The 21,275-nt window shown below is 37.6% G+C and overlaps 1 protein-coding gene across 2 annotated transcripts in view; it reads right to left on the bottom strand.

The window, feature by feature from the left end:
* Window positions 1-21,275, bottom strand: part of LOC147166959 (contactin-4-like) — a 141,329-nt gene that overhangs the window by 60,519 nt on the left and 59,535 nt on the right. For both annotated transcript variants that reach the window (XM_086087419.1, XM_086087420.1), the window contains exons 6-9: window positions 19,141-19,344; window positions 12,071-12,173; window positions 10,817-11,001; window positions 7,719-7,858 (exon numbers count right to left, since the gene is read on the bottom strand). In XM_086087419.1, coding sequence (XP_085943545.1) covers window positions 7,719-7,858; window positions 10,817-11,001; window positions 12,071-12,173; window positions 19,141-19,344 — 632 coding nt within the window. The remainder of the gene's footprint in view (window positions 1-7,718; window positions 7,859-10,816; window positions 11,002-12,070; window positions 12,174-19,140; window positions 19,345-21,275) is intronic.

The raw sequence follows: 21,275 nt of genomic DNA, 5'->3' as shown, positions 1-21,275 counted from the left end.
GGACAACAAAGACCAGGAAAGGCACAAGAACAGATTCCATCAATAAAAAAGCTTAATGTAGCTTGATGTTACCAAAAAAATTAGGGACAGCCTAAGGTGCTTAATGTATATAATAAAAAATATATATAACGAACAAAGTAAAAAAAAAAAAAAGAAATGTGTTAAAAGAACAGGCAAAAATCAGCCAAAAAAATGGCTGCCTTTTCGCAATTATTTAAATATATATATATATTTTAAAAGAGCTAATATTATATAACCCCATTAAATTGGAGATATATATATATATATATTTTTTTTTAATGTGCTAGTTCATTAGTTAGCAAGCAACTTGTATCTCTTTGGATGACACATTATGATGGGATGCCCTATTTTTAATTTGGGAGTGAAAATGGTTCGATTGTGACTCAAAATGGCAAACAGAATTTCTCTAACAAAAAGTGAAAGTAATTTCCTAATATTTGTGTTTTTGTCCATCTGTATTTTAGTAGACAATTTCCTGGTTTATGACAGCAAGAGTGCAAAATTTTGATTTAAGGGTAGTGGAAGATGGTTCCATCAAAAAACAAATGAATGCCTTCAATGCAAAAAATAAAATAAAAAATATGTGGCTTAATGTTAGAAAACTACAACCAATCACGTGAACTTTGATTGGCAAATTTTGGTGGCGATTACTCGTAGTTTCCTAATATTAAGCTATATTAAGCTTTTTTTTTTACATTAAGCGTTTTAGACTGTCCCTATTTTTTTATATTATTGATTATATTTATATTGAACTCATGTGGAACTAAAAGTGTAGTCTGTGTATGTGCAGTTGGAGTGGACGGTAATTATTTGACTCATGTTGATTTGAAACATGTTGTAATTCGACACCTCTGTTACAATCTTTATTAGTGTATGTTTGCTAGTAAAATATATGAGCAGTGATCTACTAACCCTGTAAAAAATTATCGCTACAAATCTGTGAATAATTTGAGGGTTGCCAGTCCCTTCATATGCTATCCATCCGTCTTCTATCTTCAGCAGCAGATATGTGAAAAAAAAGAAGCACAGTTTGGTTTACATCTTTATCTACTAGTACAAGCTACCGCACGGCAAAATATGACTCGAAGATAATCGATTAGATACGGAACTATACGCTTCACGAGTTTCAACGGTTTCAATAGATGCAAATGGTTATATTGCCATTTTTCCATGAAGGCTGTAACGTCACGTGCAAAAGGACTATAGCTAAGCTGACATCCATCATGGACAACACTTTACACCTCCTGCATTACATTGTAGAGTCCCTCAGCAGCTGCTTCTGACCCTGACTTTTACACTTTAGGTGCAGGAAGGAATTCTACTGCAGGTTATTCCTGCCCACAGCAATAAGGCTGCTCAAATACACGATATAACTATATAGCACACATGTGCGCATACTATTGTTTTGCTTCTTACATCATTACAAATGGTTGTCCTGGCTTGTGTGATTCTTCTTTTCAAAAAATTGCAATTGTGTTTCACATAGAGGCAGCTCTATGGTTTTCATGTTGGTTGCAATGCTAACTTGTATAAAAATATTATTTCCAAGCAAAATCTAAATCTGAGACTTTGCTAGATATTCAATGTTATTGTTTGAATAACCAATGTAATAGGACAACCCTGGATATTAAAATAAGCCTGTTCCAATATTTTTGATTCAATGAAAAGTGGGTGGGCTCAAACAACAACAAGAGCTCTAATCCAAGATGGGCATTAGATCCAGATGTAAATGCTTGGCAAATAAAAGTTGAAATGTTGATATTTTGTCTCACATGAATCTAATGATGTCAAACCTAAATCATCAGTCAACAGCAAAGGTAAAAGGAAAGCATGAAATTGCCTCACCGTTTAATACTTTTCAAGGGGGGTGTATGACACTTTGGTTTTCCTTCATGTGTGTAAAGTTGACTTTAATAAACTGAAGTTATTTAATCAAGTCACTGACTAAGAGAAAATCACATTTGATTGATTTTCAAGCAGCATTTCCTTTGCAAGTGAAATTTGTATTGGTCTGTTGAAATAAAAATGGTTGTTGTGTACTTGTGTATTTTTGCGCACTGTATACTGTGACACTGATGACAGCATCCATAATTGAGGGCAAATTATTTAAATGTCATCAACTCATTTTTGATTCACGGGTCATTTAAAATGGCCAGCTATTTGTTGTTGTTGTGCAATGTACAGCGTGTAGCAAGCTTAGTTTGATTGAAAGTGATCTTGCACAAACTCTGACCCTTCCCTCGCACTGTGCCTGTGCAAAGTAGATAACAGTGCACACAAATCATGGTGTGAAGGTTGTTGCTGCGTGCCTGTATGTGCCAGCTTCTTTTGTTTGTTTTTGAAAAACTTAACTCTGAAATACTGAGGAGAAAAGATTGCTTTACAGTATTAGACTTATTATTTACATACACATTCCAAATCGGGACATGAAGTTGAGTCATGGCTTTCAATCAGTCAAGTTGGCAATTAAATCAGAATGTTTGCTTTGACTTTCCATTGCAGTCGACCTCCTGTCTCCTGTATCTGTTCTTGTGACAGTAAAATAAGCAGGTAGCATACATTAAACTGTTAGACTCTAAAGGTCTCGATACACCAATCCGACTTCGGAAGTTGGAAAGTATCCGAGTGTCAGTATGCGCCGTTTGATTAATGTATAAATCACCGTCGTAATGTGGGGGATCCCATTGGGGAGCGTTTGGGGGACATTTTCGGCAGATTCAACATGTCGAATCGGCGTTGGACCGTCGTGACAATTCATCATTCTGATTGGCTGTTAGCTAGGAAGTAACGAATGCAGATAAACAGTAAGCAATGTTTTGCACATTATCACACCTTGGATATAATTACATGAACAGAATATGAATTCATCTCTATGGTTCAAGAGAGACTGGCATTGAATTACATTAGCATTAAAGGGTATGACGATCAAGTGATGAAAACCAAATTATGGAAAGAGATGGAGACACAACTGGATATAATCAGGTAGGATTTACTTTTATATTACACAATACTCTGTAAAGAGCCTGAGGGTGTGCTTCATGTGGGAATACATCGTGAGTATGCATGGTTTACATTTTTATATCCCGCCCCCGTATGAACTTTCCGGTTGCCTTTTTCTAACAATGAGGAAAAGAGACTACCGTCGCCGATGGTATGGAGGGGGATTACGTCTCATGCATGCGCAGAAGGTACTTAACAATTGGCGTCGGTGTCTATCTGATGCGATGTGTACTTCTGTTATTTTTCCGGCGTGAAGTGCTGACGCCACAGGCGGTAGGCGTCAGTCAAATGTGACTGACGCCTATTGGATTGGTGTAAAACGTTACCAAAAAGCTTTGTGTGACTGACACTAATTTATTGATATAACTGATGCACAACAATTTCTGTCTATCCTAATAATAAGCATTTGATGAAAGATTACTGTTTAATACTGAGAAAGACAGCAAAATCCCTCATAAACAGCAAATAGAGCTTCCTTTTCCACTCTATCGCTTATATAATTGACCTTTCCCTATTCCACTCATTACATGAGTGTGGTTAATGGTGGCATTTCGAGTAATGTAACACCTTTGCTTATGAATCCATTCAGCTGTGCAGTCTGAATACATTTATTGGCTACTTTGAGGGGGCACTTAAAGGGATACTGTACTTTTTTCATTGAGATTTTTTTTCTTTGCTGCAGTGAAAAGTTCCTACTTTTGTTGTAATACATTTGAAAATATAGTGAATTTCACTGTATGTTTTGTAACTGTAAGAATTTTTTAGAAATGTAGTGGGCACTGCCAAATTTTTCAAACGCATTACTCCATAATCCCGACAGGGAAGTGCTATGTGGGCAACAAAGCACAATTAGCTTTCACAATTTATTCGCAAATGCGACTAGCATTGATCCTGAAAGGATTAGGCCACATAATTTTGAACCAGCATGACCAATTAGGCCTACAGCGAGATATCCTCATTCAGATGAGGACGATGCAGTACCACATGTTGTGTTTTCAGGCAAAAAAATAAAGGCTGCAATCAGGCCAGCTTCTACAATTGTTCAGACGATGCATTATGGTGGGTGTGCTCAAGTCCGGTCCTCGAGAGCCCCTATCCAGCCTGTTTTCAATGTCTCCCTCCTCCAATGCAGATTAATCCAACGATCAGCTCATCAGCAAGCTTTGCAGAAGCCTGATAATGATCTTGATCATGAATCAGGTGTGTTGGTGGAGAGAACCATGGAAAACAGGCTGGATTAGGCTTCTTTAGGACCGGATTTGGGCAACCCTGAGCTCAGCTGTAGGCTGGGATCGGTACCTTGCTCATGGGCACCTCAACAGTAGCCTGGAAACAGACTAGCATCTCTCGCCAGCCAGCTGCAACTTTAACATTTTGTCTTCAGCAGAACTTCAACCACAGACTTCAGTGTCCTCAGGGATGAGTTGCTGCCCATGTGCAATGAATAACATCTGATTTTCATCAGGTGCAATCCTGCCTGAGAAAAGCTTACTTGCAAGTAGGGGTGCAGCTATTAACTGCTTCCAACAGTCCGTCAGTTTAAACTCACATGCGGCACAAAAGGTGCCATGCGGCATATTTCATAGCTCTTCTGTTTCCACACGGCCCATTGAGCGGGCGCACAACAACACAGGGCTCATCCTTACTGGATAGGGCATAGGTCAAGACTTTTGAAGCCACGGGGCCGCCATCTTGGGACTCCCAAGAAACGTATCTCGGCATATGCATTTGGCTGCAAAAGGCCTACATATGTAACGATAAACTGCACAAATCATCAGTTTAAAGGCTGTGGAAGAATATTTCATCTGTAAGTATGATTGAAATAGAAAGAAATTGAAAGATGAAAGAAAAAGATTATTATTTTTTTACCGTACCGTACATACTGTACCAAACACTTGTTTGTTTTTCAGAACGTAAATACATACCGAATATGTTGTTTCACTGTAGTGTATTATTTATGTTTCAAATGGCAGCTACTTTATATTTTATTATTCAGTTATTTATTTTCACTTTGTTAAAATAAATCTAAAGTTAAAGCCAATTTGAGTTTTTCAAGTTCTGAAACTATATTTCTTTTCTTTTCTTTTTTAACTTCATTTGTGTGCTGTATTTGTTTTAAAAGGACCTTTGAAAACAACAAAGCGACTTTTTTTATTTATTTTCAGTTATTTATTGTTGCTAAAAAGTACATTTTCAAAGAATGCTGATGTGATTTTTTTTATGTCTATAAGAATAATTGTGAGTTTTTTTTCCTCAGACTATAATCGTATTTATTCGTACACATAAATCTGAAACCGTTGCACCCCTACTTGAAAGCATATTTTAAAAACAAACACGACATATAGGCCTCTATATGCATAGGCCGCAAAGCTAGCCTTTGAGTGTAAAAACAGGCAGTTTTTGAATGCTCATATTTTTGTGACAGAGAACTGTAAGTACGTAAGTCTAGAGTGGGAGGCGACAACTTGACAACAAGCAAAACAGAACGATTATTTGCCATAAACTGTATTGCACATTACTGTATTTTTAAGAGTACAACAATGTTTAAACACAACTCAACACTATAGATTGGTTAATAATTTGTCATATTGAAACCCACTCAAGATGACTGACCAGTAGTATACTATTTGTGATAAATAAAAAAAACATTACATTTATCAAATTGTGAGATAGGAGGTTTCAGCCCTACACCATCGATAGGTACATTGTGTGAAGAAAAGCTGAGCCAAAAGGTAACGGTCTTCATTTAACGGTTGGTCTACGTTTGCAACCTCACTTATGGCCACAGACTGTGGGTAATAAGAATAAGCTCACATATACAAGTGGATAGAATGTGTTTCCTCTGTATAGTGTCTGAGGCTGTCCCTTAGAGATATGCTGAGAAGCTCGGTCATCCAAGAGGGACTCAAAGTAGAGCCAGATAAGATTGCTAAGGCGTAAGGCTACCCTATGTTCCCAACACCTCCTTGGTGAGTTGATCCACAGTGAGGAGGCCCCAGGGAACACCCAGCTTGTTTTATAACTGGAATTTGAATTTGTCTGTAAATGATGTGTAAGCAAATAAAGTTCTTTAAAAAACAGAACACCCAGGATTCAATCGAGAGGCTAAATGTATACATCTCTGTCTATTGTCTCTGCCAATAAGCAGAAGAAGAACATGTATGGATGGGACTATAACGAAGATCAGAGTATTTTCACATAGCACTTAGATTTAATGAAAACGCCACAGGCATTGTTTACACGTGTTGTTGAGCATTCACCATGATTTGCAAGTCGTTTTATTAGACAGGCCACACTGTGCTTGTGTTGCCAAACTGGGTTCATTCCAACCACATGTATTACAATCCAGCACTGATCAATATCCTCTGGTGAGTTTGTCTCACTTACTCTGCATAATGAAGCAGCTGTTTATTCATCAGGTGTATGCTGCACTCGAGTGCTCAGGTGGTTTATTTATTTATTTATTTATTTATTTTTAATATAATAAGCATTAAATCAGGCGTTTCTTTTTTTTTTTAAATAGGAATTCCTATTTTTGTTAGAACTTTTGAACAGTAACATTGTATCTATGCAAAGATAACTCTCACTGAGTGTAAAAGATTAGATCAATTAAATGATTTTGAATCTTATGTCATTTTTACTTTCTAGGCTACATAATTAATACTAAAGTGTAGTAATGAATAACAATTACATAATGCGTAGAAATTAGTCAGTTGAGCCTGAACAAGCAACACCGTGCTCTGTGAGCCAATATCATGAATTCTGTTTATGTTCTTTAAGGCCTTTTCACACTGCACTTAGCAGCGCACATCGACAAGCCCATTCATTGTGTATGTGGCAATGGGGTGTCACTCCAGCATGCCCACTCTAAAAGGTCACCGCTCGCCACTGCGTGAATGGTAAAACACAATTTACTCTAGTATAAAACTAGATATCTTTCTCTTTCTCCATTCTTCAATATTCAACATAACTTCACGTAAAACAACGTACGTGACTGCACGTCGCTATCTCCCTGCATGAAATTATATGGTAAACTACTGAGCTGGATGGAATGTTTATGAAAAAAATAATAATAATAAATGAAGCAAAATTACGAAAAAAGTTCAAAAAAAGGTCAAAATGAGTTTTGAGGACCAAAATAAAAAATATATTTATCACTATCCACCATTTTGGTTGTTTACTTTCGCCAGAAATGCTTTCAGGTTGGAAAATGGGAAAAGTCAATGGAATAAGTCCGACTTCCGACCTTCCTCGAATGCAGGAATGTCACCCAAACAGCTCACTCAGCCACGTGTATCTTGTATAGTTGTCTCTCGTTGTCTCGTTAGTATGTATATTTAGTTCCCTGTTTTCATGTCCTGGTCATGCCTAGTTGCCCTTTGTTCCCAGTCTTTAGTTAATGTGCAGTTCTCCATATTTGTTTGCACTTGTTTTGGACTTTGTTGGTTTTTTGTTTTTTGTTTAATTAAACTACCCGTTTTGAACGCCTCTGCCTTCTCGCCCTGCTTCCCAGCACTTGAATCTACCTTCCCACAAAACGCGATACATGCTGGCACCAGGATTCCGTCGTGTTTTCATGCTGGATTTCCCTTTCACACTGAGCAAGTACAGTGTGAAAAGTCCTTTATCCAACAGCCCTGCTCAAGAAATCTGCTCATCCTCAATTCCACAGTGACACTGACTCTCGCATTGCTCACCTCTGTAGGTTCCATGTTCTCTCCATTTTTCATCCACCTGTAGGAGGGTTTCGGCTTCCCTGTGGCTTTACAATCCCACGACAAGGAGCCATCAATGAGCTTCTGGACATCTTGAGGTTTCTCAATAAGATGTGGTGGAGCTGGAAATGTTCAAAGAAAAATGAACTTACAATTTTAAAACAATTTTAATGGATTTGATGATCTTTGTGTGATTCATGTAAATAATCTTTTTATCAGTGAAATCACATGGTAATGCTAACTATGTGTGTGTATATCTAAATATAGGACAGTTTTTTTGCCATAAATGATAATAATAATAATTACAAGAAGAGAATTGCATTTTCGTGTCTCTTGCATTTAACTCGTGGCTTGTTACTGATTAAAGAAAAAGTGCAGTCATGGGGGGAGATAAGGCAAGTGCGACAAAGCTCTCTGTACATACTGCCTGGTGTGTAGGTCAAGCTCCTATCAAACAGGCCAGTGGCAAGAAAAGAGTAATGGCGGACTGCACTTTTCCATTTCACAAACTTCACCTAATGTCACTCTCAAGGACTGACCTTTTGGAGGTTTTTCCGTAGCCGTAAAAACCCAGCTCTAATTGGCTTGTACTATCCAGTATTTGTCTTTAAAAGATGCAGGGTAAGGCTGAGAGAAAGTCAATGACTTGTACACACTCTATGCACACACACACAGACAAACACACGCACACACATTCACACTTTTTTGTCAGCACACAATGGATCTGTGATCAAGCATGCTTGATTGTGGGGGAACATAGAAGATAAAAATAAATGGAACTCCACATGAAAACAAAATATATATAATAGTACTAGGGGTGTTAGAAAAAATCGATTCTGCAATATATTGCGAGCTTTACAGCTTGCAATTCTCACATCGATTTGATATGCGGCCGAATTAATTTTTAAACATAATTTTTTTATGGGAATATTCAACAAAACGTCTTACTTAGGGTTAGGATTCACACATTAAGCAAGACGAATGTTATATAAATGGAACGTTAAGCCTTAATATTTTATTTCAGTGCTGTTCAAACATGAAACAGACTGCAACCTGTTTGTTAAATGCAGTGGCTCAGTTATAAGCCTGAATTTTCAGATAAATAAATACATTTTCATAATATTTTTACAGTATACATGTACAAGTTTACTGATTAGTATTTTCTAAATTTTAGTAAAAAAAGAAAAGAAATCGCAATTATCAATTTATAGATTCGTATCGGGATTAATCGGTACCAAATCGAATCGTGACCTATGAATCCTAATACGAATTGAATCGCTAGGTACTAGGCAATTCACACCCCTATATAATACTGTATATACACAGTCCTGTATAAATATTCAGCAAGTGTTTTTTGTGTGTCTTTTTATAGGACCCACGCTAAAGGTTTGTTGAGGTCATTTGATGTTTATTCGTATTGGGATGATGCTTATACAATGTTGGTGCAAGTACGTTGCATTTTACTTTTAAGGAAATTAATCTCTAGACCTCATCCAGCAGCACAGAAAACAACACATTTTTGAAAATTTGCTGGGGACGTTGCCAATTTTTGTTGGGAATTAAAGTTAAATATTGTTCTACCAGAACCGTATCTACCAGAACCGTAAGGGGAGTAGTGTACATTGGTGCATTTTGGCTGACACTTCTCTTTCCGGAATTTGTCGTTTTAGTTTGGTAATGATTTACTTTCATCAGGATTAATAGCCGTAAAGTGGCCAAAATGTTACTGATTCATTAGGTAACGGTTTACTTTCATCAGGATTAGTAGCAATTAGTTCTCGATAGCCAGGTTGTTTTATGCCAGTTAGCTAGCTAGCTAGCTAGCTCCTGCAGCTAGCCAACTAGCTCTCGTCAACGTCTAGCGCAATGGCTCAGGCAGACGACTCTCACATTCTGTTGTAGCCCAGTGCCACCATTGACTCTTTTCCATCTCCCATGTAGTTCCTGTTCTACTTTCCCCCATTTGTCCGCCATGGCCGACGTCCATCTCAAGAAGTAGCGTGATGAGAATTTAATTATGTTTTAATTGTTTTATTTATAAATGCTGTCAAATGCTGCCCACTGTTTTTATGTGACAACATGAATCACTGGGAATCCACCATATAGCGCTACTTGCATTTATTTCCCTCTCTGAACGAGACTCTCCCACTTTTGCACCTTGCTTGGATGAACAAGATATACCTTATCGATCCCCCCATTGGCTTACACTGCTGACAAATGTCTCAAAAGCTTAATTCAAAGCAGGCTCAAAATAAGATTACAGATTTGTATCCCCTGGCTGCAGACAGTGTGAGAGGGAGAGAAACAGAGAGAGACAAAACACATCAAAATGAAAAAGGACCTGCAGCTCAGTATGGCCAGCCGCTGTGGATCATTGTGTGCTCCTGGGTTGTTAAAGGGAAAAAGACCGAGCGCTTCCAGTGAAGTTGTAAACAATGGCAAATTGCTTAATGCCCCAAATAAGTTCTTTGTGACAGCTGACACAGTTCGACTAGCGGGAGAAAATAAAGAAAGCTAGGCAGAAAAGCCAGGGTTTGTTGAAGTGTACAACCTGTGCCTTTGAAACGTGAAGATGGTAAAATAATATACAGGTAAGAATATTTCTACAATGTACATTGTTTTTTGACACTCGCAATAGGTCAGAGGGTTCAACTACTGGAGTGGATCCACTGACCTCCTTCCTGTCATTCCAGACGCTTTGGGGAAGATTATGTCCCTGACATTTGTGCTACTGGTCTATGTACAGTGCATTTCATAGCTTTTATCTCCAGTGAAGTTGGAAGAATGTCAATCATGATGCCATCTGGTGGAACCCAATACAAAAATCCCCATCAAGGTCATCGGCAAGGGCTCAGCTTCAGCCACATAACTCCTTTTAATCTGGATCAAAATATTAGAGGCATCATGACTGACAGTCTTTAATCATTTTGATGTGCTGTTAAAATGCACCTCTCTTTTCATGTAAGCCACGTGGGACACAAACTGTCTACTGTTGCTGCCACTGAGCGACAATGCAGTTCTGACAGATGAGAGAAGTCTAATTGTGTTTGTACGCACCACGGGATCATCACAGAACTTACCATAAAAAGAAAGCTTTCCTTTTACAGTGTTCATTCCCCTGGAATTCTCAGCTACACATTCGTACGTGCCAGCATCTTCTTGTTGAAAGTATGGGATTTCCAGAACAGCACTTGCTTTTCTTATGTCCACTTTCCTGGGGAAAGGTACGCCATCGGCTTTTCTCCAGTTTATTGACGGAACTGGGCTGGTGAGAAGAGACATGAATTGAACAAAGTAAAAAAAAAAAAAAAAGCTTTTTTTCATCTAGTTGAATGTCCAAGCTCTAGCAATTGTTCATTTATATAATTAATGGAAACCCCATTGAGGGACATTCATTCATGAATCATCTAAAGTAATACAATATTTCAGACTTAATAGTGTTGATTGAAGAACGTTAAGTGAGCAAAAGGCACACACATCTAATAGAATAAGATGTTTTCCACCACAAATCTAAGTATCTTAAAACGTAATCAAATCCAGAAAAGAAATACATATGTGTCTGCCTTGTTATCTCTTATTCCATGGCCAAAATTGTAATTTTTATTTATTTATTTATTTTTGGTATTTGTTGAGTAAAATCTTCAATTACAAAAATATTACATGTAATACAGTTACCATGCTGGGCATACATTTCCTGCAATTGATTTTGCAAAATACGACACTATTCTGTTCTTAATGATCAAGTCCTTTCCTTTAGAGGTTATTAACAGTGCCATTATCTTTATATTGCAAACTGAAAATTACCTCGGTGTACTACATTTTATGGTATATGCTTTTCTTAGTTTTCAGAAGGGTTAAAAACAACAACAACAAAATAATACTTAAAAGTAATGTCTATAATGTTGTTGAAATGTAAGGCAGGAAGGAGCACAACATTTTAGGCTTTACTAGCAATTTTGCTCGCACTAACATCATATTCATACAAAAATATTAAAGGCTTATGAGGTCTTTCAGTCCCTGCTGAATTTAAAACTGCAGGAATTACCTCTGATCCTAGTGAGTTTAAGTCAGACATTTTCACTTTAATCATATTATCTTATGCTGCAGTCTGGGATCCATTACACTAAAAACACAACAATAACAACAAAACCTTCTACGCTAACTAAAACGGGTGACCTGAATTTTCTCAGCTTTGCAACCTTAACTTAAAAAGCACGAGGATAGCAGTTAAGATGTGAAACACATGCAAATACAAACACGCAATAAACTTCCAGTAATAAATCTCCTTTTATGTTGTGTTAAGAGTGCTGAGTCTGATGCAAGTGTTGCCTTACTTTCCCAGTGCAAAGCATTCCAGCTTAACAGTGGATCCTTTGGCGACATGAACCACCTCAGGAAACTGGACTTCAATCTTTGGCTCATATTCACCCATTACACCTGCAGGGACAACATCATTTGTTTTGGTTATGTTTTTTTAAAGTTATTTTTTAAATTTATCTCGATACATGTATCAGAATAAAACACATAATAATACTACTAACAAGTTGTGCTCGCTCTTTGGTGGCTTCTGAAAACTCTTTTATATGCAGCCTGTGTTTTCTATACAATGAAATGTTCTTCAGCTTCCAACTGTGATCTGAGCAGCAGAAACCCGCTTTCCTCACAGCACTGACACAAAAAGTTCTTTCAATTGAAAGTAATGAGACCAAAATATCACTCCCCAGTCGAGATGTGATACAACTTTGACAATTCATAGACAATTTGAGCTTTTGCATTCAGATGAGATCCATCTGTTGTAGTTGTAATCGTTATGAACCAGACAATGTTCCGATTAAACCCCATGGGAGCTGTCAATGTGTCTACAAAGCATCCCATTTATGTTCTGTGAAGCGGCTCTGCTGGATTAAAAATATTCCTTTTGAGCATGTGAATATTTTTGGGACAAAGAGAGGGTTGAGAATGTGGCCTTCAAGTATTTATCCATCTATCCATCTATCCATCTATCCATCTATCTATCTATCTATCTATCTATCTATCTATCTATCTATCTATCTATCTATCTATCTATCTATCTATCTATCTATCTATCTATTGTTGAGGGTCTTCTGCCCAGATTTAGTTATAACTGTTTAGATTTAGTCATAACTGTTTTAATTTCCTCAGTAAAGCTTGGTGAGTGTTTGAATAATGTCTCCAGGTGACGGAATGTCTGAAGAGCTTCCTCTATTCACACACCAATGAGCCATCTGTCTGGGGTTGAAGCAAATGTGTTAAAATTATTTCTTTGTAAGTCTTATCTCATGCTAGGTGACGTCAGGTCTGAGACCTACTATATTTCCACATCAAAAGGCCATCTGTCAATGTGTATTGAATGCTGTAAAAGTCTGTCTTGGCTGGGGGCGGGGGTGGGGAGGAAGGGGAGGGGGAGGGGTTTGGTGGTACCGCCCTTCTTGCTAGTATAAGAATATTGCAATTGTCAGCAATCTTGGCACTTGCGAGAGGACTGCAGCCATTTGTCTGTAAACTTGCTTGTGTCCGGAATATTCTGTAAAATAAAGCTTCGAAGTGACTGTTCACCGATCTCCAGCCTGCATTCGGATAACCAACATTCTCACTACCCGAAAGAAAACGAACACGCGGAAGGCAAAGAGTGTCATTCCAACACTATCTATCTATCTATCTATCTATCTATCTATCTATCTATCTATCCATCTATCCATCTATCCATCTATCCATCTATCTATCTATCTATCTATCTATCTATCTATCTATCTATCTATCTATCTATCTATCTATCTATCTATCTATCTATCTATCTATCTATCTATCTATCTATCTATCTATCTATCTATCGTGTGTGCCACTAAAGTCTATGTTCCCGATCAAATCTTCTTCTTCTTCTTTTTCTTTTTCTCTAATCTATCCATCCAGCTATCCAACTATCCATCTATCCATTGTCATCAAAGTTTCCCCATTTTCATTTTTAAAATAATTACATCTGTGTTGGTGTTTACAAAAAATATACCCATAATGACCAACTATCTCTTTGATTCACACCACCCACTGGAGCACAAACTAGGCGTTATCAGAACCCTACAACACAGAGCTGATAATGTGCCAACCAGCTCACAGGCCAAAGAAAAAGCACATCGGCACTTGAGAGAGGCCCTCACAACCTGTGGTTACCCCATCTGATCTGATCCTTCTTTGATTGAATACAAACCTAGTAGGGCTCTGAGATCTACAGACTTGGGCCAACTAGTGGAACCCAGAGTTCGAAGTAAGTGAAGTCAGCACGGAGAGTAAATGCTTTTAAATCCAGGTTAAAAACGGTGCTTTTTTTCCCACATACCTTTGATTAAGGTCTTTTAAACATGTTTAAATTATGTTTTTTTCCCTTTTATTTATTTATTAAATTTTTTAAACTTCCTTACGCTAAATGTTTTTAAAGTTTGCTGTCTAATGTTTTAACATTGTCAATGTATGTTCTTTTAGTACATTTTGTAACCTACTTTTGTTTACGTTTTGCTCTGAATGTTGTTAACTACTGTTTTTTTTTGGATGCTTATTGGTGTTGTCCTTCCTTGTGTAAAGCACATTGAGTTGCCGTGAGTACGAAATGTGCTATACAAATAAACTTGCCTCGCCTTGCATTTGTGAAAATCATATTTACCTCCAGTAAGTAAAAGAGCAAGGTTGGTGAGTGGGAAAAGAGAAGCAGAAGCAACAATCTTCCATCCATCCATCTTTTCTACCGCTTATCTAGTGTCGGGTTACAGGGACAGCAGCTTTAGGAGAGAAGCCCAGACTTCCCTCTCCCTAGCCACTTCATCTCTCCGGTCCCAAGATGTTCCCAGGCCAGTCGAGAGACATAGTCTATCCAATGTGTCCTGGGTCTTCCGCCAGTGGGACATACCCAGAACACCACACCAGGGAGGCGTTCAGGAGGCATCTGAAGCAGATGCCCGCGCCACCTCAGCTGGCTCCTGTGGAGGAGCAGCGGCTTGACTCTAAGTTCCTCCCGGATGACCGAGCTTCTCACTCTCTCTCTAAGGGAGAGCTCAGAAACCCTGCGGCGGAAACTCATTTTGGCCGCTTGTATCTTTGATCTTGTTTTTTCAGTCACAAGCTGTATGTCGTGCCCATAGGTAAAGGTAGGTTCGTAGGTCGACCTGTGAATCGAGAGCTTTGCCTTTCGGCTCAGCTCCTTCTTCACCAGAACAGTTCGTTCTTGTAAAGCAACAATCTTCTCAGTCCTTATTTTCAGGTCTGTCTGAGAAACTCAGGAGGATATGCAACTAACACAACATTCCGGTGTATTTCAAATCTGGTAACAAAGATTGGTATAACCCAAGACCAGACACCCCATACTCAGAAAAGCAATCTGGTGTTTGCAGTCAAGTGCAGTGAGGAATGCACAGATACTGTACACCTTGCATATTGGGGTGACCATTGAGCAGAAGCATGGCACAACCCAGATGTGCTGATTCTTCAGGTCATGAGAGACTCAGCGACAGACTCAGACCTACATCTCAATTAGAAGGAACGCTATTTTTAAGACAAAAATGCACGTATGCTTGATGGTGAAGCCAGACTGTTTGAAAGAGTGAGAGAGGCCATCTACGTGAAGGTTAAGAGTTGGAGGAGGTGGTTTACGAATTACGACAATACCTACCACAAACAGCGCTGTCCTTTTTTGCCAAACGTTTTTTAAAATATTTATTTATGTAATTGCACATCTACTACAGTAGGTGAAAGTGCTGGTTTCATTTTCAGAGAGTGCGCAAGCAGTATTACTGAAGCTGCTTTCACAGGTGTACTTACAGCAATTTAATAGACAAATGATACTATTTATAGTCGCGGCGGAGCATTAAGGGGGTGGGGGCGTGCCATTTTTTTTCTTTCTTGGGGGGGGGCTCGGGGGTGTAAACTAAAATAGTAGAGAAGCACTGCTTTACAGGGAGCTACTAATTACAACTGAATGAAATATTAATGAGGGAGTTTCCACCCAATGACTTGTTGAGAGACAAAGGCCTCTCTGCAAGGCATCTTAACGGCTGTCGCTTTGCATGCCATTAGTAGTTAGTGTTTGTGTGTATCACATTTACGGGTTCCTTCAGTTCAGTAAAGCTTTGCGTAACTATTCAATCCTTGTGGTCTGCTTTTAAGTCCAAGACTCAGAACGTCTGCCTCATTACAAAATAGCCCAGCCAAATATGGATCCAATATTTTAAGCTACTTCCATTCAGGCGTGTAAGAATACACCCTCCTGAATGCTGTAATTCAAAGTCCTTGTGCACAAATAGCCATAGAAATGGAGGAAACAAGCCAATTTTGTGTTGTTGATTTGGTGAGACGTGCTATCAGGATGGCTCCCTGAGTGACTATGAAAGCTAATTTAGATCCCTATCGCAGACGTCTCAGAGTGGAATGTAACCACAGCACAATCATCCACGTTCGAGCAGACAGGTAGAAGTGTGCAGGTAATTGTCTCATACCATAACCTTTAGCAGTTAAATGAACTCACTAACCATGTCCCTGTAACATCGGGATTGTTTTTGTTGTGTGGCCTGCAGCAAAGCATCAGACAAAAATGAAATTAAAACGCAGGGCAACAGGAAGGGAAAGGGAAAATAGAATTGCAAGATAAATGAATCCGTAGATCACATCATCCAATATAATTGATTTATTTGTGATAAAGCATATTAAACTTTTTATCATTGATTCTGGATGAATACCAGACTGTATTTGGTCATAGTCCTAGATATGACCTCATTATTTGGAATGGTGCCACTTATGTTTGCATTAAGCTGTTAAGTGGATACACGCCACTCAAAAAGTAGTCAAACAGTGACACCAAATACTTTATTTGCTGTAGAGTAAAAATATTTGGGTTGACATAAAACAATAACGATAGACAAGAGAGCAACATGTTATTCCATGCATTTATACAAAAATGGATGCACAACTTAGAAGACAGCATCTTTTGTTCATAACCATTCATTTTTCATGTCAGCAAAAGTACTAAAACAGGTGTGTATTGTTGTCAAAGTGTGGTCTATTTAATTAATTATTAAAACAAATGGCACCAAAACAAATTTAAAAACAGCACTCTTTTAGATTTGAGATTTGCCTGTGAAGACTACGTTATACTGTTAACAAACACAAAACAAACACCACCAAAAACTACCAACTACTACCAGACGAATGGGTAGACTAAGGGAAACAACAGCCATTAACTACATTTGGAAAGCTGTAAAGAAAGGCACAAATGCAAAAAAACAAAAATATATCGGGTAGGTGACATCAGCAACAACCCTTGGAGTGTGGACATAGAAAAAAAGAAAAAAAAACGGGACGTTTTTGTAGTCTGATGAGAGACTGATATTGAACTTTGCCAAAGCGATGAAAAGGATAAAGCTTTGTGAAAAGGGACCTGATCCAGATCCACAAAGGTCATCATTGAAACTGTGTAATGGCGGTAATTTCGTGGCTTGGACTTTTATGACTTCTGCAAGGACGTGCTCTCTAATTGATGAGCAACATGATTATGGTAGCAAAATGGACCCAGAAACGACAAATTCAACTTCCATGCCAAATCTCTTAAGAACTGCCGCTGTAATATGTAAATGGTGAGAGATGCTTCACAGTGCTACTGGAAAACTATTGTGTGGACAGAGCAATCCAAAGTTAAGTCGAAGGAACGCTATGTGTTGAAAAATAACACCACCATTAAAACCTCATCTAAACTATGATGGTACGAAGGAGGCGGCATCATGCTTTGGAAGCGCTGCTTTGCCTCAGGGTGCAGAAGCACAGTTATTATCGACGGGAAAATGAATGTACAAGTTTATCGAGATATTTTCTCGGCAAGAAAACTTAAGAGTGTCTTTCTGCCATTTTAAGCTTAACATGCAACAGAACAAACACCCAAAGCCTCAAAGTACGGCAACAATAAATGGCTTCAACAGAAGAAACAAAGCGGTTCAGTCACAGTCCTGATTTAAACTTGATTGAGAAATCAAGTATGACCTCAAGCGAGCAATTCACACTAAACATATTGCACAACTTTAAGTGTTTTGTAAAGAGAAGTGGGCTGAAATTCCTCCTGACTATCAAATCTTTATTGCTGCCAGAGGATCAATCGGTGATTCCATCTAAAGGTTCACAATTTTTTTCATCTTACATTGTGATGTTACTGTGTTAAGTATAAACATGGAAAACTGTAATTGTTTTTGTGGTATTGGTTTAACTGTGTTTGTCTATTGTTATGACTTAAATGAGGATCTTTACATTTTATGGCAATTGCAGGAATCCTGGTAATTCCATAGGTTTCAGATACTTGAAATTGGAAATGTTTCGTATTAGTGTCACACCATTCCATCTTTGAAGGCATCATTTCTGAAATTTCCAACCAGTGGAGTTGCACCTTTCAGGCACCAGAATAATAATTAATTAATATAATATTCGTTGACGTTATTGTAATATTCAATGTAATATGTTCATATCTTACTATATACATGACATTTAATAAGACATATGAATAGTTATCCGTGAATAAACCCATCAAAATGTCAAAATGACACTGAACTGTGAAAAAAAAAAGTTTTTTTTTTATGACAAGGAAAATTAGCATTGCTTGCTGAAAATGACCTTTTCTCTGGAGTGCCTTGATAAGGCCAACCCGTGCGTCCGATTCACATGTTAAAGGACATTCGAAAATAAGCGAGGAAATTATTATCACTGTAACCTTTTACGTTAATTTGCATTCCCACTTCTTTCTTTCAACAAAAACAATCCAATGAAGGTTAAGGATTACTTGACATTCCTCAAGGTTGACTTGAAACTTCATTTTAACTGATCACAAGTTTGTGACCCCCTTCAGATCCTCAATCAATGTATTCCTTTTTCTGTAGCGATAAATGAGCCTTTAGATTTGGATGTTTCTGCATAAATAACTGGGAGCGTTCATACTAACATTACTACAGTACTACACGCATATTCTATCACTGAACGAGATTGTTTATGAGCATTATTCCTAAAGAATATTGACTTAATACCTTAATGTCCATGGGTGTAAGAGAGGGCATACATCTTAAAGCCCTTCTCTATGATGCTGCTCGGTGATCTGTATACAGTCTTACAAAGATGATGTACATCTGATAAGGTTAGTTTGGGCTAGCGGCATAAACACTATGTGTAGAATGACACAAAATTGGAAAAGACTGAGCCGCTTTTGTCAGCGCGGGAAATTATGTGCAAAGTCCATTAATACAATCTAACGAAGTGATTCAAGTACATACCATCCTTAATGTGTTTACCAAACCACATAAAATGAACAGGATATCAGAAAGTGTACCTGCATGTATAAGTGAGTCAGAGTGTTTTAGCAAGTGCATCTTACCATCATTACGGAGCACAAGTGGGGTGAGTGGGCCCTGGACTCGAGTCTTTGTGACAGGGTGGGTAATGACACAGGTGTAGTTGCCCACGTCAGAGGGCTCTACTTTAGCGATGTAGAGATTCCCAGTCTCCTGCGAGATGAAGCGACGAGTATCCTGCTTCACAAACGATGGGTACTCGTTGAAAATCCAAGAGAATTCCAGATCTGTTAATATAAAGAAATATTCTGGATGATTCAGTGGTAATAACAGAATACAGTACATAAACATTATTCATAATTAGGGGTGTCAGGCGATTGCAATATTTAATCGTAATTAATCGCATGACTTCATTAGTTAAACTCACGATCATTTGCAAATTTTATATCTGTTCTAAATGTACAATAAAATGTATAATAAAATATATTTTCGAAGTTTTCATACTCTTGTTAACATAAAGATGGAAACATGTTAAACGAATAGAAATATGGCTGCATTTTTTTGTAATTGATACAGTAACTTCATAATAATTTGTAACATCAGTTCAAAAAGATGTACTGTACTGTAAAAAAACGAGTGTGATATTGATTTGTGTTGAGGTCATTTTCTGCCACTAGATGGCATAATTGGATATGTAAGCTGCTGGTGACAGCTCAGTGCATTTTTCTTTTCATATGAAGAGCTATCTAATCTTTAACGTGAAGTAAGCTTGAAAAATATGGAATTCGGGGAGTGGCTGGACAATGGCTAAAAAGTTATTTAAAGGATAGGGCCCAATATGTCAAAATAGGGGAATATACATTTAATAAACTTAATATTTCTTCTGGGGTCCAACACGGGTCTGTGTTGGGGCCAAAACTCTTTAATTTGTATATTAATGATATCTTTAATGTATCCCAAGTACTAAAATTTATTTGTTTTGCTAATGATGCCAATATTTTTTTTATAGTAGTGATAATTATAATGAGCTCATAACTGCAATGAACCACGAACTATGCATATTGAAAAATATGGATGGACATAAATAAATTATCCTTAAATATAAGCAAAACTAAAGCAATGCGGTTTGTTAATCGAAAAATGGATCCTGGGTACAAATAAATATTGATGGTGTGCCAATTGAAAGTGTGATTGAAAATAAATTCTTGGGAGTAATAATTAATAGTAAATTGTCTTGGAAACCCCACGTCAGACATGTAACCTAAAACATTTCTAAAACCCTAACCTTTGTGTGTCTGTTTGTGGTGTTCAATTATGGAATAATTTTGTTTACAACATAAACAATGCAAAATCCTTTGTAGATTGAAACTGTTATTTAAACAAATGATCTGGTCACAATACATTGAGAATTCTTTGTGTTAAGATGACATCAGTGCTTTCTGTCTGTGTAAATATGTGCTTGCTAATTCTTTACAATTATCGGTATATTGTTTATTTCCATTGTTGGTATATGATGTATTACCATTTCTGGTGTATGCTGTCCTACCAGTGCTAGTATCGTTTACTTCCCACATTTGTGTATTTGTGTTGTTAAAATCGTAACACTTATTGTTTCCTATGGTAATGCCACCATGCTAAATCATTTGTATTCTCAATAATTTTTTTCCCTGGTTATTTAATATTTATTGCTCTCTGAGTACTTGTTTATTATTGAGTCTTAAGGTTAAGTAGCAGAGTAGCTTGGAATTTTTAATGAGAGATGGGGGTGGGATTAAATAAATGTTCTTCTTCCCACTCCCTTTCAGGCCTTTCTCTCTCTCTCTCTCTCTTTTTTTGTTGTTTTTTTCTTCTTGTGGAACTTGACACTGACTGTGTGTTCTGTTATTGCCTGAAACAAAAATAAAGATGAAATTCAAATTAAATGAAGTAACTAGTGAAATTCTGCCCATTTTTAAAATTGTAAAATACAACTTGACTCCAGTCTCTACAAATACATGCATTATTATTAAATTGATTACTGCTAAATTTTGACATGGACATGTCTGCTTTGTTGCGACTGGAATGTCCCCAGTACAGGCTTTCCAAGTAAGGGGCGGTAATGAATCGCGCACTAAAAAGTGGCACTGAGGTCAAGCAATACAAAAATGGAAAACATTTTTGAGTCTACATGTGTTTTTAAGGTCATTCACTCTTGTAAATAATGATGTATGCAGCATGG

Source organism: Leptonotus elevatus, chromosome 10, assembly GCF_054856555.1.
Source record: "Leptonotus elevatus isolate MCC_2025b chromosome 10, RoL_Lele_1.0, whole genome shotgun sequence".
Taxonomy (NCBI): Eukaryota; Metazoa; Chordata; class Actinopteri; order Syngnathiformes; family Syngnathidae; genus Leptonotus; species Leptonotus elevatus.
Note: the sequence above shows the minus strand (reverse complement) of the source record. Positions and strands in the feature narration are given on the sequence as shown.